This window comes from Pristiophorus japonicus, chromosome 17 (genome assembly GCF_044704955.1).
Source record: "Pristiophorus japonicus isolate sPriJap1 chromosome 17, sPriJap1.hap1, whole genome shotgun sequence".
Lineage (NCBI taxonomy): Eukaryota > Metazoa > Chordata > Chondrichthyes > Pristiophoridae > Pristiophorus > Pristiophorus japonicus.
In genome coordinates this window covers 56,109,504-56,126,481 of record NC_091993.1, presented here as the reverse complement: position 1 = coordinate 56,126,481, position 16,978 = coordinate 56,109,504, and the positions used below count along the sequence as shown (strand labels likewise).

General features: G+C 45.6%; 1 protein-coding gene across 1 annotated transcript; it reads right to left on the bottom strand.

The window, feature by feature from the left end:
- Window positions 1-5,654: 5,654 nt before the first annotated feature.
- LOC139227983 (protein SSUH2 homolog) lies at window positions 5,655-16,859 on the bottom strand. The gene is made up of 2 exons (XM_070859139.1): window positions 16,582-16,859; window positions 5,655-6,726 (listed from the first exon to the last, which is right to left on the bottom strand). The coding sequence occupies exons 1-2, from the start codon at window positions 16,857-16,859 to the stop codon at window positions 5,655-5,657; spliced, it is 1,350 nt and encodes a 449-aa protein (XP_070715240.1).
- Window positions 16,860-16,978: the final 119 nt, after the last annotated feature.

Sequence of the window (16,978 nt, the reverse complement as noted above, 5' to 3'; positions counted from 1 at the left end):
GCTTTTTATGGCCAATTTATATGCCTCTTCCTTGGATTTAACACTATCTCTAATTTCCCTTGTTAGCCACGGTTGAGCGACCTTTCCTGTTTTATTTTTACGCCAGACAGGGATGCATAATTGTTGTAGATCATCCATGTGATCTTTAAATGTCTGACATTGCCTATCCATCCCTTCAAATATTGAATCATAGAATCAGAAATTCACATCACAGAAGGAGGCCATTCGGCCCATTGAGTCCATGCCGGCTGACCAAGAGCTATCCAACCTAAGCCCACTTTCTAGCTCTAGGTCCGTAGCCCTGTAGGTTACAACGCATCAAGTGCACATCCAAGTACTTTTTAAATGTGGTGAGGGTTTCTGCCTCTACCACCCTTTCAGGCAGTGAGTTCCAGACCCCCACCACTCTCTGGGTGAAGAAATTTCCCCTCACGTCTCCTCTAAACCTCCCCCCACTTACTTTAAATCTTTGCCCCCTGGTTATTGACCACACTGCTAAGGAGAATAGGTCCTTCCTAACTACTTAATCCAGGCCGCACATAATTTTATACACCTCAATTAGGTCTCTCCCCAGTCTCCTCTGTTCCAAAGAAAATAACCCCAGACTATCCAATCTTTCATCGTAGCTAAAATTCACCAGTCCAGGGAACATCCTCATAAATCTCCTCTCTACCCTCTCTACTGCAATCACATCCATCCTGTAAGGTGGTGACCAGAACTGCACGCATTACTCCAGCTGTGGCCTAACTAGTGTGTTATAAGTTCTAACATAACCTCCGTGCTCTTGTATTCTATGCCTCAGCTAATAAAGGCAAGTGCCCCATATGCCTTCTTAACCATCTTATCGACCTGGCCGCTACCTTCAGGGATCAGTGGACCTGCACTCCAAGGTCCCTTTGTTCCTCTACACTTCTCAGTGTCATACCATTTAATGTGTATTCCCTTGCCTTGTTAGCCCTCCCCAAATGCATTACCTCGCACTTCTCTGGATTAAATTCCATTTCATCTACCCACCTGACCATTCATTGATATCTTTCTGCAGTCTACAGCTTTCTTCTTTATCAATCACACTCCTGGGGATCCCCTCAAATACTGACACACACCTGGGAATCCCCTCAAATACTGACACACTCCTGGGGAATCCCCTTCAAATACTGACACATAGAAACATAGAAACATAGAAAATAGGAGCAGTAGTAGGCCATTCGGCCCTTCGAGTCTGCACCGCCATTCAATATGATCATAGCTGATCCTCTATCTCAACACCATATTCCCGCTTTTTCCCCATATCCCTTGATACCTTTTGTTTCTAGAAATCTATCTATCTCCCTCTTAAATATATTCAGTGACTTGGCCTCCACAGCAGGAGTAGGCCATCTGGCCGCTCGAGCCTGATGCGCCATTCAATAAGATCATGACTAATCTGGTCTTGGCCTGAACTCCACTTCGCTGCCTTCTCCCCATAACCCTTCACTTCCTTATACTTCACAAATCTATCTATCTCTACTTTAAAATTATTCAGTGACCCAGATTCCACAGCTCTCTGGAGTAGAGAATTCCAAAGATTCACGACCCTCAGAGAAGAAATTCTTCCTCATTTCCATTTTAAATGGACGACCCCTTATTCTGAGGCTTTGCCTCTAGTTCTAGATTCCCCCATGAGGGGAAACATCCTCTCTGCATCCACCCTTTCAAACCCCCTCAGAATCTGATATATTTCAATAAGATCACCTCTCATTCTTCAAAACTCCAATCAGTATAGGCCCAACCTACTCAACCTTTCTTCATAAGTCAACCCCCTCATCTCAGGAATCAACCTTATGAACCTTCTCTGAACAGCCTCCAATGTAAGTATATCCCTCCTTAAATACGGAGACCAAAACTGTATGCAGTACTCCAGGTGTGGCGTCACCAATACCCTGTATAGTTGTAGCAGGACTTCTCTGCTTTTATACTCTATCCCCCTTGCAATAAAGGCCAACATTTCATTTGATTTCCTGATTACTTGCTGTTCCTGCATACTAACTTTTTGTATTTCATGCATAAGGACCCCCAGGTCTCTCTGTAATGCAGCATTTTGTAATCTCTCTCCATTTAAATAATAATTTGCTTTTTAATTTTCCTACCAAAGTGGATAACCTCACATTTTCCCACATTATACTCCATCTGCCAAAATTTTGCTCACTCACTTAGCCTGTCTATATCCCTTTGCAGATTTCTTGTGTCCTCCTCACAATTTGCTTTCCCACCCATCTTTGTATCATCAGCAAACTTGGCTACATTACACTCGGTCCCTTCATCTAAGTCAATAATATAGATTGTAAATAGTTGAGGACCCAGCACTGATCCCTGCGGCACCCCACTAGTTATCGTTTGCCAACCGGAAAATGACCCATTTATGCCGACTCTCTGTTTTCTGTTCGTTAGCCAATCCTCTATCCATGCTAATATATTGCCCCCAACCCCATGAGCTTTTATCTTGTGCAGTAACCTTTTATGTGGCACCTTATCGAATGCCTTCTGGAAATCCAAATACACCGCATCTACTGGTTCCCCTTTATCCACCCTGCTCGTTATATCCTCAAAGAATTCCAGCAAATTTTTCAAACATGATTACCCTTTCATAAAACCATGCTGACTCTGTTTGACTGTATTATGCTTTTCTAAATGTCCTGCTACCCTTAATAATGGACTTTTTTATGGCCATGGTCTACAGCGCTGTAGTAATACCCACTCTCTTATATGGCTCAGAGACGTGGACCATGTACAGTAGACACCTGAAGTCGCTGGAGAAATACTACCAACGATGCCTCCGAGAGCATGCAGAAACCAAGCGCAGGCAGCGGAAGGAGCGTGCGGAAAACCTGTCCCACCCACCCCTTCCCTCAATGACTATCTGTCCCACCTGTGGCAGAGACTGTTGCTCTTGTATTGGACTGTTCAGCCACCTAAGGATTCATTCTAAGAGTGGAAGCAAGTCTTCCTTGATTCTGAGGGACTGACTATGATGATGATGAATAATGGACTCCAGCATTTTCTCAAGGACAGATGTTAGGCTAACTGGTCGATAGTTTCCTGCTTTCTGTCTCCCTCCTTTCTTAAAAAGGGGCATTACTTTTGCAGTTTTCCAATCTGCTGGGACCTCCCCAGAATCCAGGGAATTTTGGTAGATTACAACTAATGCATCCACTATCTCTGCAGCCACTTCTTTTAAGACCCTAGAATGCAGGCCATCAGATCCAGGGGACTTGTCCACCATTAGTCCCATTAGTTTGTCTCTAGTGATAGTGATTGTTTTAAGTTCCCCCCTCCCTATAGCCCCTTGATTATCAAATATTGGGATGTTTTTAGTGCCTTCTACTGTGAAGACCGATACAAAATATTTGTTCAAAGTCTCTGCCATTTCCCTGTTCCCCATTATTAATTCCCCAGTCTCATCCTCTAAGGGACCAATGTTTACTTTAGCTATCTTCCATTTTATATACCCTATAGAAACTCTTAACTGTCTGTTTTTATATTTCTTGCTGGTTTACTCTCATTATCTTCTCTCTCTTTATCATTGTTTTAATTGTCCTTTGCTAGTTTGTAAAAAATGTCCCAATCCTCTGGCCTTCCACTGTCTTACGCAACATTGTATGCCTTTGTTTTCAACGTGATACCATCCTTTACTTCCTTAGTTAGCCACGAATGGTCCATCATTCTCTTAGAGTCTTTCTTTCTCACTTGAATATATCTTTGCTGAGAGTTATGAAATACAGTATCTCCTTAAATGTTTGCTAATGCTCATCTACCATCTTACCCTTTCATTTATTTTCCCAGTCTACTTTAGCCAACTTTGTATTAATACCTTTGTAATTGCCTTTATTTGAGTTCAGGACACAAGTTTGAGACCGAGCTTTCTCTCCCTCAAACTGAATTTGAAATTCTACCATGCTATGATCACTCTTCCCAAGAGGATCCTGGGGAATCTTCTTTCAACACTGACACACTCCTGGGAATCCCCTTCAAACACTGACACACTCCTGGGAATCCCCTTCAAACACTGATACACTCCTGGAAATCCCCTTCAAATACAGACACACTCCTGGGAATCCCCTTCAAACACTGACACACTCCTGGGAATCCCCTTCAAACACTGACACACTCCTGGGAAGCCCCTTCAAATACAGATACACTCCTGGGAATCCCCTTCAAATACAGACACACTCCTGGGAATCCCCTTCAAACACTTACATACTCCTGGGAATCCCCTTCAAACACTGACACACTCCTAGGAATCCCCTTCAAACACAGACACACTCCTGGGAATCCCCTTCAAACACTGACACACTCCTGGGAATCCCCTTCAAACATTTACACACTCCTGGGAAGCCCTTTCAAACACTGACACACTCCTGGGAATCCCCTTCAAACACTGACACACTCCTGGGAATCCCCTTCAAACACTGACGCACTCCTGGGAATCCCCTTCAAACACTGACACACTCCTGGAAAGCCCCTTCAAATACAGACACACTCCTGGGAATCCCCTTCAAACACTGACACACTCCTGGGAATCCCCTTCAAACATTTACACACTCCTGGGAAGCCCCTTCAAATACAGATACACTCCTGGGAATCCCCTTCAAATACAGACACACTCCTGGGAATCCCCTTCAAACACAGACACACTCCTGGGAATCCCCTTCAAACATTTACACACTCCTGGGAAGCCCTTTCAAACACTGACACACTCCTGGGAATCCCCTTCAAACACAGACACACTCCTGGGAATCCCCTTCAAACACAGACACACTCCTGGGAATCCCCTTCAAACACTGACACACTCCTGGGAATCCCCTTCAAACATTTACACACTCCTGGGAAGCCCTTTCAAACACTGACACACTCCTGGGAATCCCCTTCAAACACTGACACACTCCTGGGAATCCCCTTCAAACACTGACGCACTCCTGGAAAGCCCCTTCAAATACAGACACACTCCTGGGAATCTCCTTCAAACACTGACACACTTCCCCTTCAAACACTGACACACTCCTGGGAATCCCCTTCAAACACTGACACACTCCTGGGAATCCCCTTCAAACACTGACACACTCCTGGGAATCCCCTTCAAACATTTACACACTCCTGGGAAGCCCTTTCAAACACTGACACACTCCTGGGAATCCCCTTCAAACACTGGACACACTCCTGGGAATCCCCTTCAAACACTGACACACTCCTGGGAATCCCCTTCAAACACTTACACACTCCTGGGAAGCCCATTCAAACACTGACACTCCTGGGAAGCCCCTTCAAATACAGACACACTACTGGGAATCCCCTTCAAACACTGACGCGCTCCTGGGAATCCCCTTCAAACATTGTCACACTCCTGGGAAGCCCTTTCCAAAAGCTCCAGGCCCATGAAATTCAAAGATGACAAAGCATTGTATAAAAGTGGTCAGATTGGCAGGGCTGTGTGAGTTTGGACACCCTTAACCGAGACTATGCTGTAGTCCAATCACAATACTCCCTCTCCTTTACCGCCATAAAGTAGCACACATCGAAAACACAGGTACATTCTGGTCCCTTAATATTTCATTTTCATTTTCCAATCGCATTGTCTGTTTATTCTTTGTGTAATCGAGAGCTGGGAAGGCATTGGTTTATTAGTCCATGAGCTTCTTTCTGAAGAAGGCCCCATAAATGCTCTTCTGGGGGTAGTTCTTGAAATAAATCTTCCGTGTGGTGCCATAGACCCAGAAACGTCCCCTCGAGCCCTTCCAGGCAAAGCGTACCTCATTGACGGGGATGGCCTTGAGACTGTGCCTCTGCTGCAGGATTCTGGCATCGGGCGAGGCGAAGTGTGACTCCTCCACCAGCACCTGAGATGCCAGGTTGACCTCCTCCACAGAGCAGGTGCTGATAGGCTGCAGTAACTCAGAGGCATGGTCATGCACCACCTGCCCATGGGCCTGCTGGGCTGCTGAGGTGGGGAACTCTTTGTCGGCAATGAGTTTGTGCCTGCGCTGGGTCAGGTACTGCACCTTCAGGTTGGTGAAGTGCCAGACCTTGCCCTGGCCGCTGCACCGTTGGCACTGGATGTGGCCGATGGCCGAGCATTTCACGCATTCGCCCTTGCTGTTACCCGTGCACTCGGGGCACAGGTACATCATTCCCCGCTTGTTGGAGGACTGACCTTTCTGGCAGTCGATTTCACCCGAACCCCAACACCTTCCACAAAGGACAACACCTCTCCCGTAGCAGGTGATGCACAGCCCCTTCTTCTCACTGTTGGGCATGTAAAAATATTTGGTTTCGTCTTGAAAGAACATGGTGGGCAAACAGTGTACCTGCCACGTATTCAAGTTCTTGTTGGGGGGAAGTGCAGTTCCAATTGTTGGGCTTTTCTGATAGGAGTAATGCATAGCTCTTTGCTCGATGAAGGTGTCCAGAACATAGTAAAATATCACCGATGGTATGATTTCCGTGATCTCCATCTTGTGAGCTGCTTCTTGTTTATATTGTACCTTTTGTTTCACCCACAGCAGCAGGGCTTTCCTTACCTGCTTCTCACTCAGGATCTCTGGTGCCATTGAGACCACTGGGTTCTCTGACTCATAGTTGTCGTGCTTTCTGGCTCTGTTTGGAGCGGGAATATAGATCCAATTGTAAGAATCGTCAAAGCGTCCATCTCTGTGATTATTTTGTAGCCGTGAGTTCTCTGACCACCTGAACAGCCTTTAAAGAAGAAGGTACATTAAATTACATGGAGTCTGCAGCACAGAAACAGGTCATTCGGCCCAACTGCTCTATGCCAGTCTGTATGCCCCACACGAGCCTCCTCCCACACCCCTCTTTATCTTGCGCTATCAGCATAAACTTCTATTCCTTCGGCCCTCATGTGCTTCTTTAGCTTCCCATTAAATGCATAAACACTATTTGCCTCAATTATTCCTTATGATAGGGCATTCTCCATTCTTACCACATTCCCCCAAACCATCAGACTCTTCCAAACATTTGGAAGATTCTCTTGCATATCTCAGCCTGAAAAGAACGCAGAGCGTCTTTATACTGGGTGGAACCTTGTGTACTGCAGCTTGTGCTAGCACAGCAGATTATGATGTCACGCATGTCATCATCTAGTACTGGGGGTGACATCACGTGGGCACTATGATGATGCTGGCCGCACTGCTTGTTACTCTGCCATCGATCTACAGTTTAATAGTTGTGATTCCTAGTGCTCCCTCTGCCCACCGATGGGCGCCAGGCTCTGCCATCAGAGATAATTGTCCTTCTGCTCAATCCTTCACTAAGGCCATCAGCCGGGGAGACACTGTGTACAAAGAGCGGAAAAGACTCACAGTCAATCCCAGAACACAGAGTCACTATGCCTTGAATAATGGTAAAAAGCTAAAATTAAAGGCTCTTTATCTGAATGAATGAAGCTGTTATGTATTCAATAAAGGTTCAAACTGAGTACTGTTTAACTAAGCAAGGTACAACCTTGGCTCTGCTTTAGTTAGGCCCAAAGTGCCTAACTCCCAAAATGGCTGGCCTTTTATACCTGAGCAGCACCATGTGCGTGCTGCTCAGTGGCCTCCAACAATGACGCCATCTGGTGGCTACAAACAGAATGTACATACATAACAATACCCTCCCTCTGAGATCTTATCACAGTCTTTCACAGGTTGAGACAGTCCGGTGCTTTGTGCTCCCGGTTTGACCGTCTCGGTTCAATTCTAGCCTTGGGTGAGTGTGCGGGGGCTGATGGCTGGATGACTGACTTATTGGGGGTGGCAGTGGCTATGTCAGGAATTGCAAGTCCATTTTTATTGAACAGGTCCGTGATGGAAATTCCAGGTTCACTGATGACCCTTGAGTCCTCTGAAAACTGGTAGGTTCATTGGTCGTCGATGGTTTCTTCGTCCGACTGTTCTGGCTCGTCTGTGTGCCTCAGCTTTGTCTGATCCATGTGTTTCCTGCAAGTTTGCCCATTCTTGAGCTTAATAATGAATACTCTATTGCCCTCCTTGGCCATGACTGATCCATTTGGGACTCTGACCACAGTTCAACACATATACAGGATCATTATCAGAAATCTCGCATAACACAGTTGCACGATCGTGGTACCCTTGTTGACTTTGTCTTCTGTATTCAACATGATTATTTAAACCCGGGTGTACCAGAGATAGCTTGGTCTTAAAACCTCTTTTCATCATGACTTCAGCAGGCGAGACCCCTGTGAGTGTGTGGGGTCTTGTCCTGTATCTCAGCAGTATGCAGGACAAGCGTGTCTGCAGTGACCCTTGGGTTACTCTCCTCATGCTTTGCTTGATAATTTGTACTGCACGTTCAGCTTGCAGTTGGATGCAGGCTTGCTGTCCTTACATGTTTTATGCCGTTAAGTTTCACAAACTCCTGAAACTCCTGACTGGTGAAGCACGACCAATTGTCGCTCACCACTATGTCAGGCAGACCATGTGTTGCGAACATGACATTGAGATTCTCTATGGTTGCCATGGACATGCTGGATGACATGATTATGCATTCTATCCACTTTGAATAAGTGTCCACCACCACTAAAAACATCTTGCCCAGGAAGGGACCTGCAAAATCTACATGGATCCTGGACCAAGGTTTGGATGGTCACGACCACAGACTCAGCGACGATTCTGCTGGTGCTTTGCTGAGCTGCATGCAAGTGTTGCACTAATGCATGCATGTTTCCAGCTCAGAATCAATTCCTGGCCACCATACATGGGACCTGGCGATGGCCTTCATCATCACTATACCAGGATGTGTGCTGTGTAACTCACTGCACTTCTCTCTCACTTTCATAGAAACATAGAAACATAGAAAATAGCTGCAGGAGTGGACCATTCGGCCCTTCGAGCCTGCACCATCATTCAATAAAATCATGGCTGATCATGCAACTCAGTACCCCATTTCTGCTTTCTCTCCATACCCCTTGATCCCTTTAGCCGTAAGGGCCACATCTAACTCCCTCTTGAATATATCTAACGAACTGGCCTCAACAACTTTCTGTGGTAGAGAATTCCACAGGTTCACAATTCTCTGAGTGTGATCCCTAGTTCTGGACTTCCCCAGTATCGGGAACATTCTTCCTGCCTCTAACCTGTCCAATCCCGTCAGAATTTTATATGTTTCTATGAGATCCTGTTGCACAAATGGCAATATGGCTAGTCGTGTGATTGGTGGTTGCCTGCGACGGTTTTGAGTTAAATATCAAATTACACACTGGACAATGACAGTACCGTTAATGTTCGTTTAATACAGAAAAAGTACAGGACTCACCACTTATATTCTATAATTCCCCGATACAGAAGAAGTACAAGACTCACCACTTATACTCTATTTAACGCTGCAGAAAAGGCATCCCAAAAGGGTGTTCCTTTCTGCTCAAAACACTCTCATTGTTACCCAATATGTCCCGGGTGATCAATCCGGTCCTGACACTGTTCCTTCAAGGGTCTTTCCCCTGGTCCCTGCTTCTGTCAAGTGTTGGTCCTAGGTTCTCGTTATGGACTGTCTGAACTTGTCTATCTTTATACCCTTTTTTCTCTCAGTTAACCATGTGTGTTGCTATTAATTGCCTGCTTGTTTTTACAAGATACAGAGACATTCTGCTGTTATCGCAACTTGTCTCTTGCCTCCAAAAGTTATTAGTAAGTCGGTGTCTCCCTCACTGTGTGTGAACCTCATCTTGATCAATCACGTTTTTTCTTACCACCCCTTGCTGTTACGGTAACTCCCTCCTGTCCATTGGCTTTCAATCGGTTATTCCTACATGGCTGTTGTTCAGTCATTAGCAATTGCCGGAACTTTGTTAATTGGCATTCAGTATTTACACACTATCTCTTACCCAGGGCGACTCCTTTGAATTTGGCTTTATTATCCTGTAGCTTTCCCGGCTGTTTTACAATCTTACCTCATCCTTTATCTCATTCACTCTGAGGTTAACGCCTGCTTGTTTTTTGTGCGAGAGAGCTTATTAGTTTTTTGGACCCTAGGTCTGAACTAACTTCTTAATCCTTTCTGATATTTCCACAGATCCCCTCTCATTCTTCTAAATTCCAGTGAATATAAGCCTAGTCGATCCAGTCTCTCCTCATATGTCAGTCCTGCCATCCCGGGAATCAGTCTGGTAAACCTTCGCTGCACTCCCTCAATAGCAAGAATGTCCTTCCTCAGATTAGGAGACCAAAACTGAACACAATATTCCAGGTGAGGCCTCACTAAGGCCCTGTACAACTGTAGTAAGACCTCGCTGCTCCTCTACTCAATTCCTCTCGCTATGAAGGCCAACATACCATTTGCCTTCTTCACCGCCTGCTGTACCTGCATGCCAACTTTCAATGCCTGATGTACCATGACACCCAGGTCTCGTTGCACCTCCTCTTTTCTAATCTGTCACCATTCTGATAATAATCTGCCTTTCTGTTTTTGCCACCAAAGTGGATAACCTCACATTTATCTACATTATACTGCATCTGCCATGCATTTGCCCACTTACCTAACCTGTCCAAGTCACCCTGCAGCCTCTTAGCATCCTCCTCACAGCTCACACTGCCACCCAGCTTAGTGTCATCTGCAAACTTGGAGATATTTCATTCAATTCCTTCATCTAAATCATTAATGTATATTGTAAATAGCTGGTGTCCCAGCACTGAACCTTGCGGTACCCCACTAGTCACTGCCTGCCATTCTGAAAAGGACCCGTTTAGTCCTACTCTTTGCTTCCTGTCTGCCAACCTGTTTTCTACCCACGTCAATACATTATACCCAATACCATATGCTTTAATTTTACACAATAAACTCTTGTGTGGGACCTTGTCAAAAGCCTTTTGAAAGTCCAAATACACTATAACCACTGGTTCTCCCTTGTCCACTCTATTGTTACATCCTCAAAAAATTCTAGAAGATTTGTCAAGCTTGATTTCCTTTTCATAAATCCATGCTGACTTGGACCGATCCTGTCACTGCTTTCCAAATGCGCTGCTATTACATCTTTAATATTTGATTCCAATATTTTCCCCACTACTGATGTCAGGCTAACCAATCTATAATCCTCTGTTTTCTCTCTCCCTCCTTTTTTAAAAAGTGGGGTTACATTAGCTACCCTCCAGTCCATAGGAACTGATCCAGCGTCTATAGAATGTTGGAAAATGACCACCAATGCATCCACTATTTCCAGGGTCACTTCCTTAAGTACTCTGGGATGCAGAATATCAGGCCCTTGGGATTTATCGGTCTTCAATCCCATCAATTTCCCTAACACAATTTCCTGACTAATGAGGATATCCTTCAGTTCCTCCTCCTCGCTGGACCCTCGGTCCCCTAGTATTTCCGGAAGGTTATTTCTGTCTTCCTTCGTGATGACAGAACCAAAGTATTTGTTCAATTGGTCTGCCATTTCTTTGTTCCCCATTATAAATTCACCTGATTCTGACTGCAAGGGACCTATATTTGTCTTCACTAATCTTCAGATATATATGGAAGCATTTGCAGTCAGTTTTTATGTTCCCTGCAAGCTTACTCTCATACTCTATTTACCCCCTTCTAATTAAACCCTTTGTCCTCCTCTGCTGAATTCTAAATTTCTCCCAATCCTCAGGTTTGCTGCTTTTTCTGGCCAATTTATATGCCCCTTCCTTGGATTTAACACTATCCCTAATTTTCCTTGTTAGCCACGGTTGAGCCACCTTCCCCGTTTTATTTTTATGCCAGACAGGGATGTAAAATTATTGAAGTTCAACCATGTGATCTTTAAATGTCTGCCATTGCCTATCCACCGTCAACCCTTTAAGTATCATTCGCCAGTCTATCCTAGCCAATTCACGACTCATACTATCGAAGTTACCTTTCTTTAAGTTCAAGACCCAAGTCTCTGAATTAACTGTGTCATTCTCCACCTTAATGAAGAATCCTACCATATTATGGTCACTCTTCCCCAAGGGGCCTCGCATAACAAGATTGCTAATTAATCCTCTCTCATTACACAAGACCCAGTCTAGAATGGCCAGCTCTCTAGTTGGTTCCTCGACATATTGGTTTTGAAAACCATCCCTTATACACACCAGGAAATCCTCCTTCACCATATTGCTACCAGTTTGATTAGCCGAATCTAAATATAGATTAAAGATACCCATTATAACTGCTGTACCTTTATTGCACACATCCCTAATTTCTTGTTTGATGCCATCCCCAACCTCACTACTACTGTTTGGTGGGCTATACACAACTCCCACGAGCGTTTTCTGCCCTCTGGTGTTCTGCAGCTCTACCCATAGATTCGAAATCATCCAAGCTAATGTACTTCCTTACTATTGCGTTAATCTCCTCTTTAACCACCAATGCTACCCCACCTCCTTTTCCTTTCTGTCTATCCTTCCTGAATATTGAATACCCCTGGATGTTGAGTTCCCAGCCTTGGTCACCCTGGAGCCATGTGTCCGTAAACCCAATTGCATCATATCCGTTAACAGCTGTCTGCGCAGTTAATTCATCCACCTTATTACGAATGCTCCTCGCATTGAGACTCAGAGCCTTCAAGGCTTGTTTTTTTAACACTCTTTGTCCTTTTAGAATTATGTTATAATGTGGCCCTTTTTGATTTTTGTCTTTGATTTCTCTGCCCTCCACTTTTCCTTATCTCCTTTCTATCTTTTGCTTCTGCCCCCATTTTACTTCCCTCTGTCTTCCTGCATAGATTCCCATCCCCCTGCCATATTAGTTTAAACCTTCCCCAACAGCACTAGCAAACACTCCCCCTAGGACATCGGTTCTGGTCCAGCCCAGGTGCAGACCGTCCTTGAGCAGTACAACGCAATTGCCCCACAATATGCAATCTGCTTGAATAGACAGTTCGTCCTTCCGACAAATGTATAGTTTGGCCTCCTCGCACATTTGCTTAGGTATGGCAGACCAATCCCCTTTGAGGATGCAACCCCTTACCACTGATAAAATCGGTTCCTGGCTGGTCCAGGTCTTAACCTGTTGGGCCGTGACAGGGGTTCCTTCACTCTCAAATGCATCCATGATTAACATTAGATCCACCAGTTGTGGTGTTTCCACCTCCGGTGTTGGCAACAGCAACCGGCTCAAAGCATTGGCACAATTCTCTGTACCAGGTCTGTGGCAAATGACATCGAAACATAGAAGCATAGAAAAGAGGTGCAGGAGTAGGCCATTCGGCGAATTGCACCACCATTCAATAAGATCAAGGCTGATCATTCAACTCAGTACCCCTTTCCTGCTTTCTCTCCATACCCCTTGATCCCTTTAGCCGTAATGGCCATATCTAACTCCCTCTTAAATATATCCAATGAACTGGCATCAACAACTCTCTGCGGTAGGGATTTCCTAATCATAGGCAGATAATGTCAGCGCCCATCTTTGGTAGCGTTGGTATTGATATCTTTGCTCTCGGGAAACAATGAAATGAACGGCTTGTGATCAGTCTCTAATTCGGACCTCAGACCAAACAGATATTGATGCATCTTTTTAACACGGTACACACACGCTAAATCTTCTTTTTCTACCATGCTGTAGGCTCTTTCTGCTATAGACAAACTTTTGGATGCATAAGCGACAGGTTGAAGTTTCTCCGACTCATTGGCTTGTTGGAGTACGCAACCAATTCCATATGACGATGCATCATAGGCCAAAACTAAATGTTTACATGGGTCATAATGTAACAGCAGCTTGTTCAAGCAAAGCAGATTGGTGGCTTTCTTGAAAGCTCTGTCTCGCGATGCGCCCCACACCCAGTTGTCACCTTTTCTCAATAGCATGTGCAGTGGTTCTAGTAAGGTGCTCAATTTAGATAGGAAGTTACCAAAGTAGTTGAGTAGACCCAGGAACGAACGCAGCTCCGTTACATTCTGCGGCTTGGCTGCATTCTTGATGCCCTTGGTTTTCACGTCAGTAGGTCAGATGCTGTCAGCGGCAATTTTCCTCCTGAGGAATTCAACCTCCGGTGCCATAAACGTTTCAGTCTGAGTCCCACTCTGTCCAAACGCAGTAGAACCTCTTCCAGGTTGTTCAGATGTTCCTTGGAGTCACGACCGGTGATCAGATTGTCATCTTGGAACACGACGGTTCTGGGAACGGACTTCAGTAGACTTTCCATATTCCACTGGAATATTGCTGCAGCCGAGCGAATTCCGAAAGGGCACCTGTGATAAATAAACAGTCCTTTGTGCGTGTTAATGCACGTAAGTCTCTTCGACATCTCAACCAACTCCTGCATCATGTAGGCCACGTCAAGTCCAGTTTTGTGAACGACTTTCCTCCGGCTAGCGTTGCAAACAAGTCATCAGCCTTCTGATCTTGTTTTGAAACCCTGTTGATCGTAGCCTTGCAATCTCCACAGATTCTGACTGTGCCATCACTTTTTGGCACAGGAACAATGGGGCTGGCCCATTCATTTAATTCAACCGGTGATATGATCCCTTCACGCTGGAGTCTGTCCAGTTCAATTTCGACCTTCTCCCTCATCATATACGGCACTGCCCGAGCTTTATGATGGCCAGGTCTTGCATCTGAGCCCACGTGGATCTGCACCTTGGCTCCCGTGAAGTTGCCGATACCCGATTCGAACAGCGAGGGGAACTTGCTCAATACTTGGGCACATGTATCTTTCTCTGATGACAACGCCTTTATGTCGTTCCAGTCGCATCTGATTTTCTCCAACCAGCTCCTGCTGAGCAGCGTTGGGCCATTGCCTGGAACAATCCACAGCAGTAACTCATGAACCGCACCGTTATATGACACATTAATTTGTGCACTGCCAATCACCTTTATCAGTTCTTTGGTGTACATGCGCATCTTGGCATTAACAGGACTCAGCCTGGGCCTCACAGTCTTAGTATCCCACAGCTTATTAAATGCCCTCTCGTTCATGATCGATTGACTTTCCCCCGTGTCCAGTTCCATTGATACCGGTATCCCGTTAAACTTCACATTAATCACAATTGGTTTACTTTTGGTTATGAAGGAGTACAGTCCATATACTTCCTCCTCTGGCATCTCAGATTGCGTATCTGGATCCACGCTAGTCTGACTCTCATCCTCCACGTGGTGTGTCGCAGCATGCTTGCTCATCTGCAGACACATGCGCTGGAAATGCTCTCAGACAGCCTTTGCAACTATATTGCTTAAATCGGCACTGCTGGTGCCGATGATTTCCCCCACAATGCCACAGGTTTCGGGAATGCCGCCGGATAGGCCCTGCCATGTGCCGCTCTGCCGAACGCCAAATCAGCTGCATATACAGTACTTGCCGAGGTTCAGTTCTACATCGTATTTGCTTTAGACTTCTATCTGTCGTCATACATGATTGAGAGATCTGGATGGCCCTTTTTAAATCCAACTCCTCCACCGCCAGACGTTTGTGCAGGATCACCTCCTGGTTGATACTGATAACAAAGAAGTCCTGCAGCATGTCTGCCAACACCGTCCCGAACTTGCACGATCCCGCTAGACATCTCAGGTCAGCAACAAATTCCGCCGCGCTCTGGCCCTCCAATCAAACGTGTGTATAAAACCTGTATCTCGAGATGATGATGCCATCGTCTGGCTTGAGGTGCTCCCGTACCAATGTACACAACTCCTCGTACGTTTTCTCTATGGGATCACTAGGCATGAGTAGATTCTTTATCAGACTGTAGATCTTTGAACCGCACACAGTGAGGAACACGGTCCGGCGCCAATCTGCATCGTCGACCCCCTTCATTTTGTTGGCCACGAAGTACTGGTTCAAACGGCTCACAAAGTCTGTCCAATCTTCTCCCTCCACAAATCGCTCTAAAAATACAATCGTGCTCATTTGGCAAACAAAGGTGCTTGTATTCTCATCGCCAAATGTTATGTATGCAATAAAGGTTCAAACTGAGTACTGTTTAACTAAGCAAGGTACAATCTTGGCTCTGCATTATTATGGACCAAAGTGCCTGACTCTCAAAATGGCTGGCCTTTTATACATGTGTGTGTTGCTCAGTGGCCTCCAACAATGACGCCATCTGGTGGCTAAAAATAGAATGTATATACATGACAGAAGCATTCGTAACAAGATAGATAAATTAGTGGCACAAATAGAGATAAATGGTTTAACAGATCTAACAGTCATTACAGAGGCTTGTTTGCAAGGTGACCAAGGTGACCAGGGTATTGGGCCTGTCGAAAAGAATCGGAAAGGAGAGTAGCCCTGAAAATAAACGATGACATAGGACAGTAGTGAGAAAGGATATTGGTTTGGAAGATTAGGAAGTACAATCAGGATGTAACTATCAAGGTAGATAAAGGGAAACCAGTAGATGTAGTATATTTGGATTCCAAAAGACTTTCAATAAGTTGCCACGCAAAAGGTTACGACGCAAGTTAAGGGCCCATGAGTAGGATGGATAAAGGATTGGTTAATGGACAGAAAACAAAGGGGGAAATATTTGGGCCATTTGCGCCTTTCGTTAGCGGCCCTGAAGGTGCTAACGAGACACAAACAAATTTTCACCTGGGCACAGTGCTGCTACCAACTCCCGCAAAATTCTGCAGGAGTTTAGCGGTGTCGCTAACCGGTAGCGCCCCAGGCTACTGTGCCTTGATGACATCATCACCATGCGCAGCGACCTGTTTTCGCCCCGGAGCAAAAATTCAATAGCGGCCCGTGAGGTTGCTGCGGGCAATGCCAGCGACAGCTTCGCAGGGCGCGTACCCCGGTGGCTGTTGGGCACTCGCAGGGCAACAATTAAAGGGGAGGTGTTTAAAAAGGCGGTCTTCTCAACTTCAGATCGCGGGGTCCTTGCCGCAATGTTGCAGCCCAGCACTCCGCACATATGCCGGGCTATTGCCATGGCACCTCGCTCCTTGGTGCTCTAGCGATGGCCCCTTCTCCCTCCCGCAGAGATCCAGTGTGGCCCTCCCCTTTAATGGAAGGGGAGGGCTCTGTCTTCCCGCCAACGCTACGCGTTCC

Bases quoted from the DNA above. Each gene is read 5' to 3' on its own strand.
- LOC139227983 (XM_070859139.1), bottom strand. From the start codon at position 16,859: ATGGCAATAGCCCGGCATATGTGCGGAGTGCTGGGCTGCAACATTGCG. The intron at 6,727-16,581 runs GTTAGCGACACC...TCTTCTTTAAAG, and splicing joins AGTAGCCTGGGGCGCTACCG to GCTGTTCAGGTGGTCAGAGA.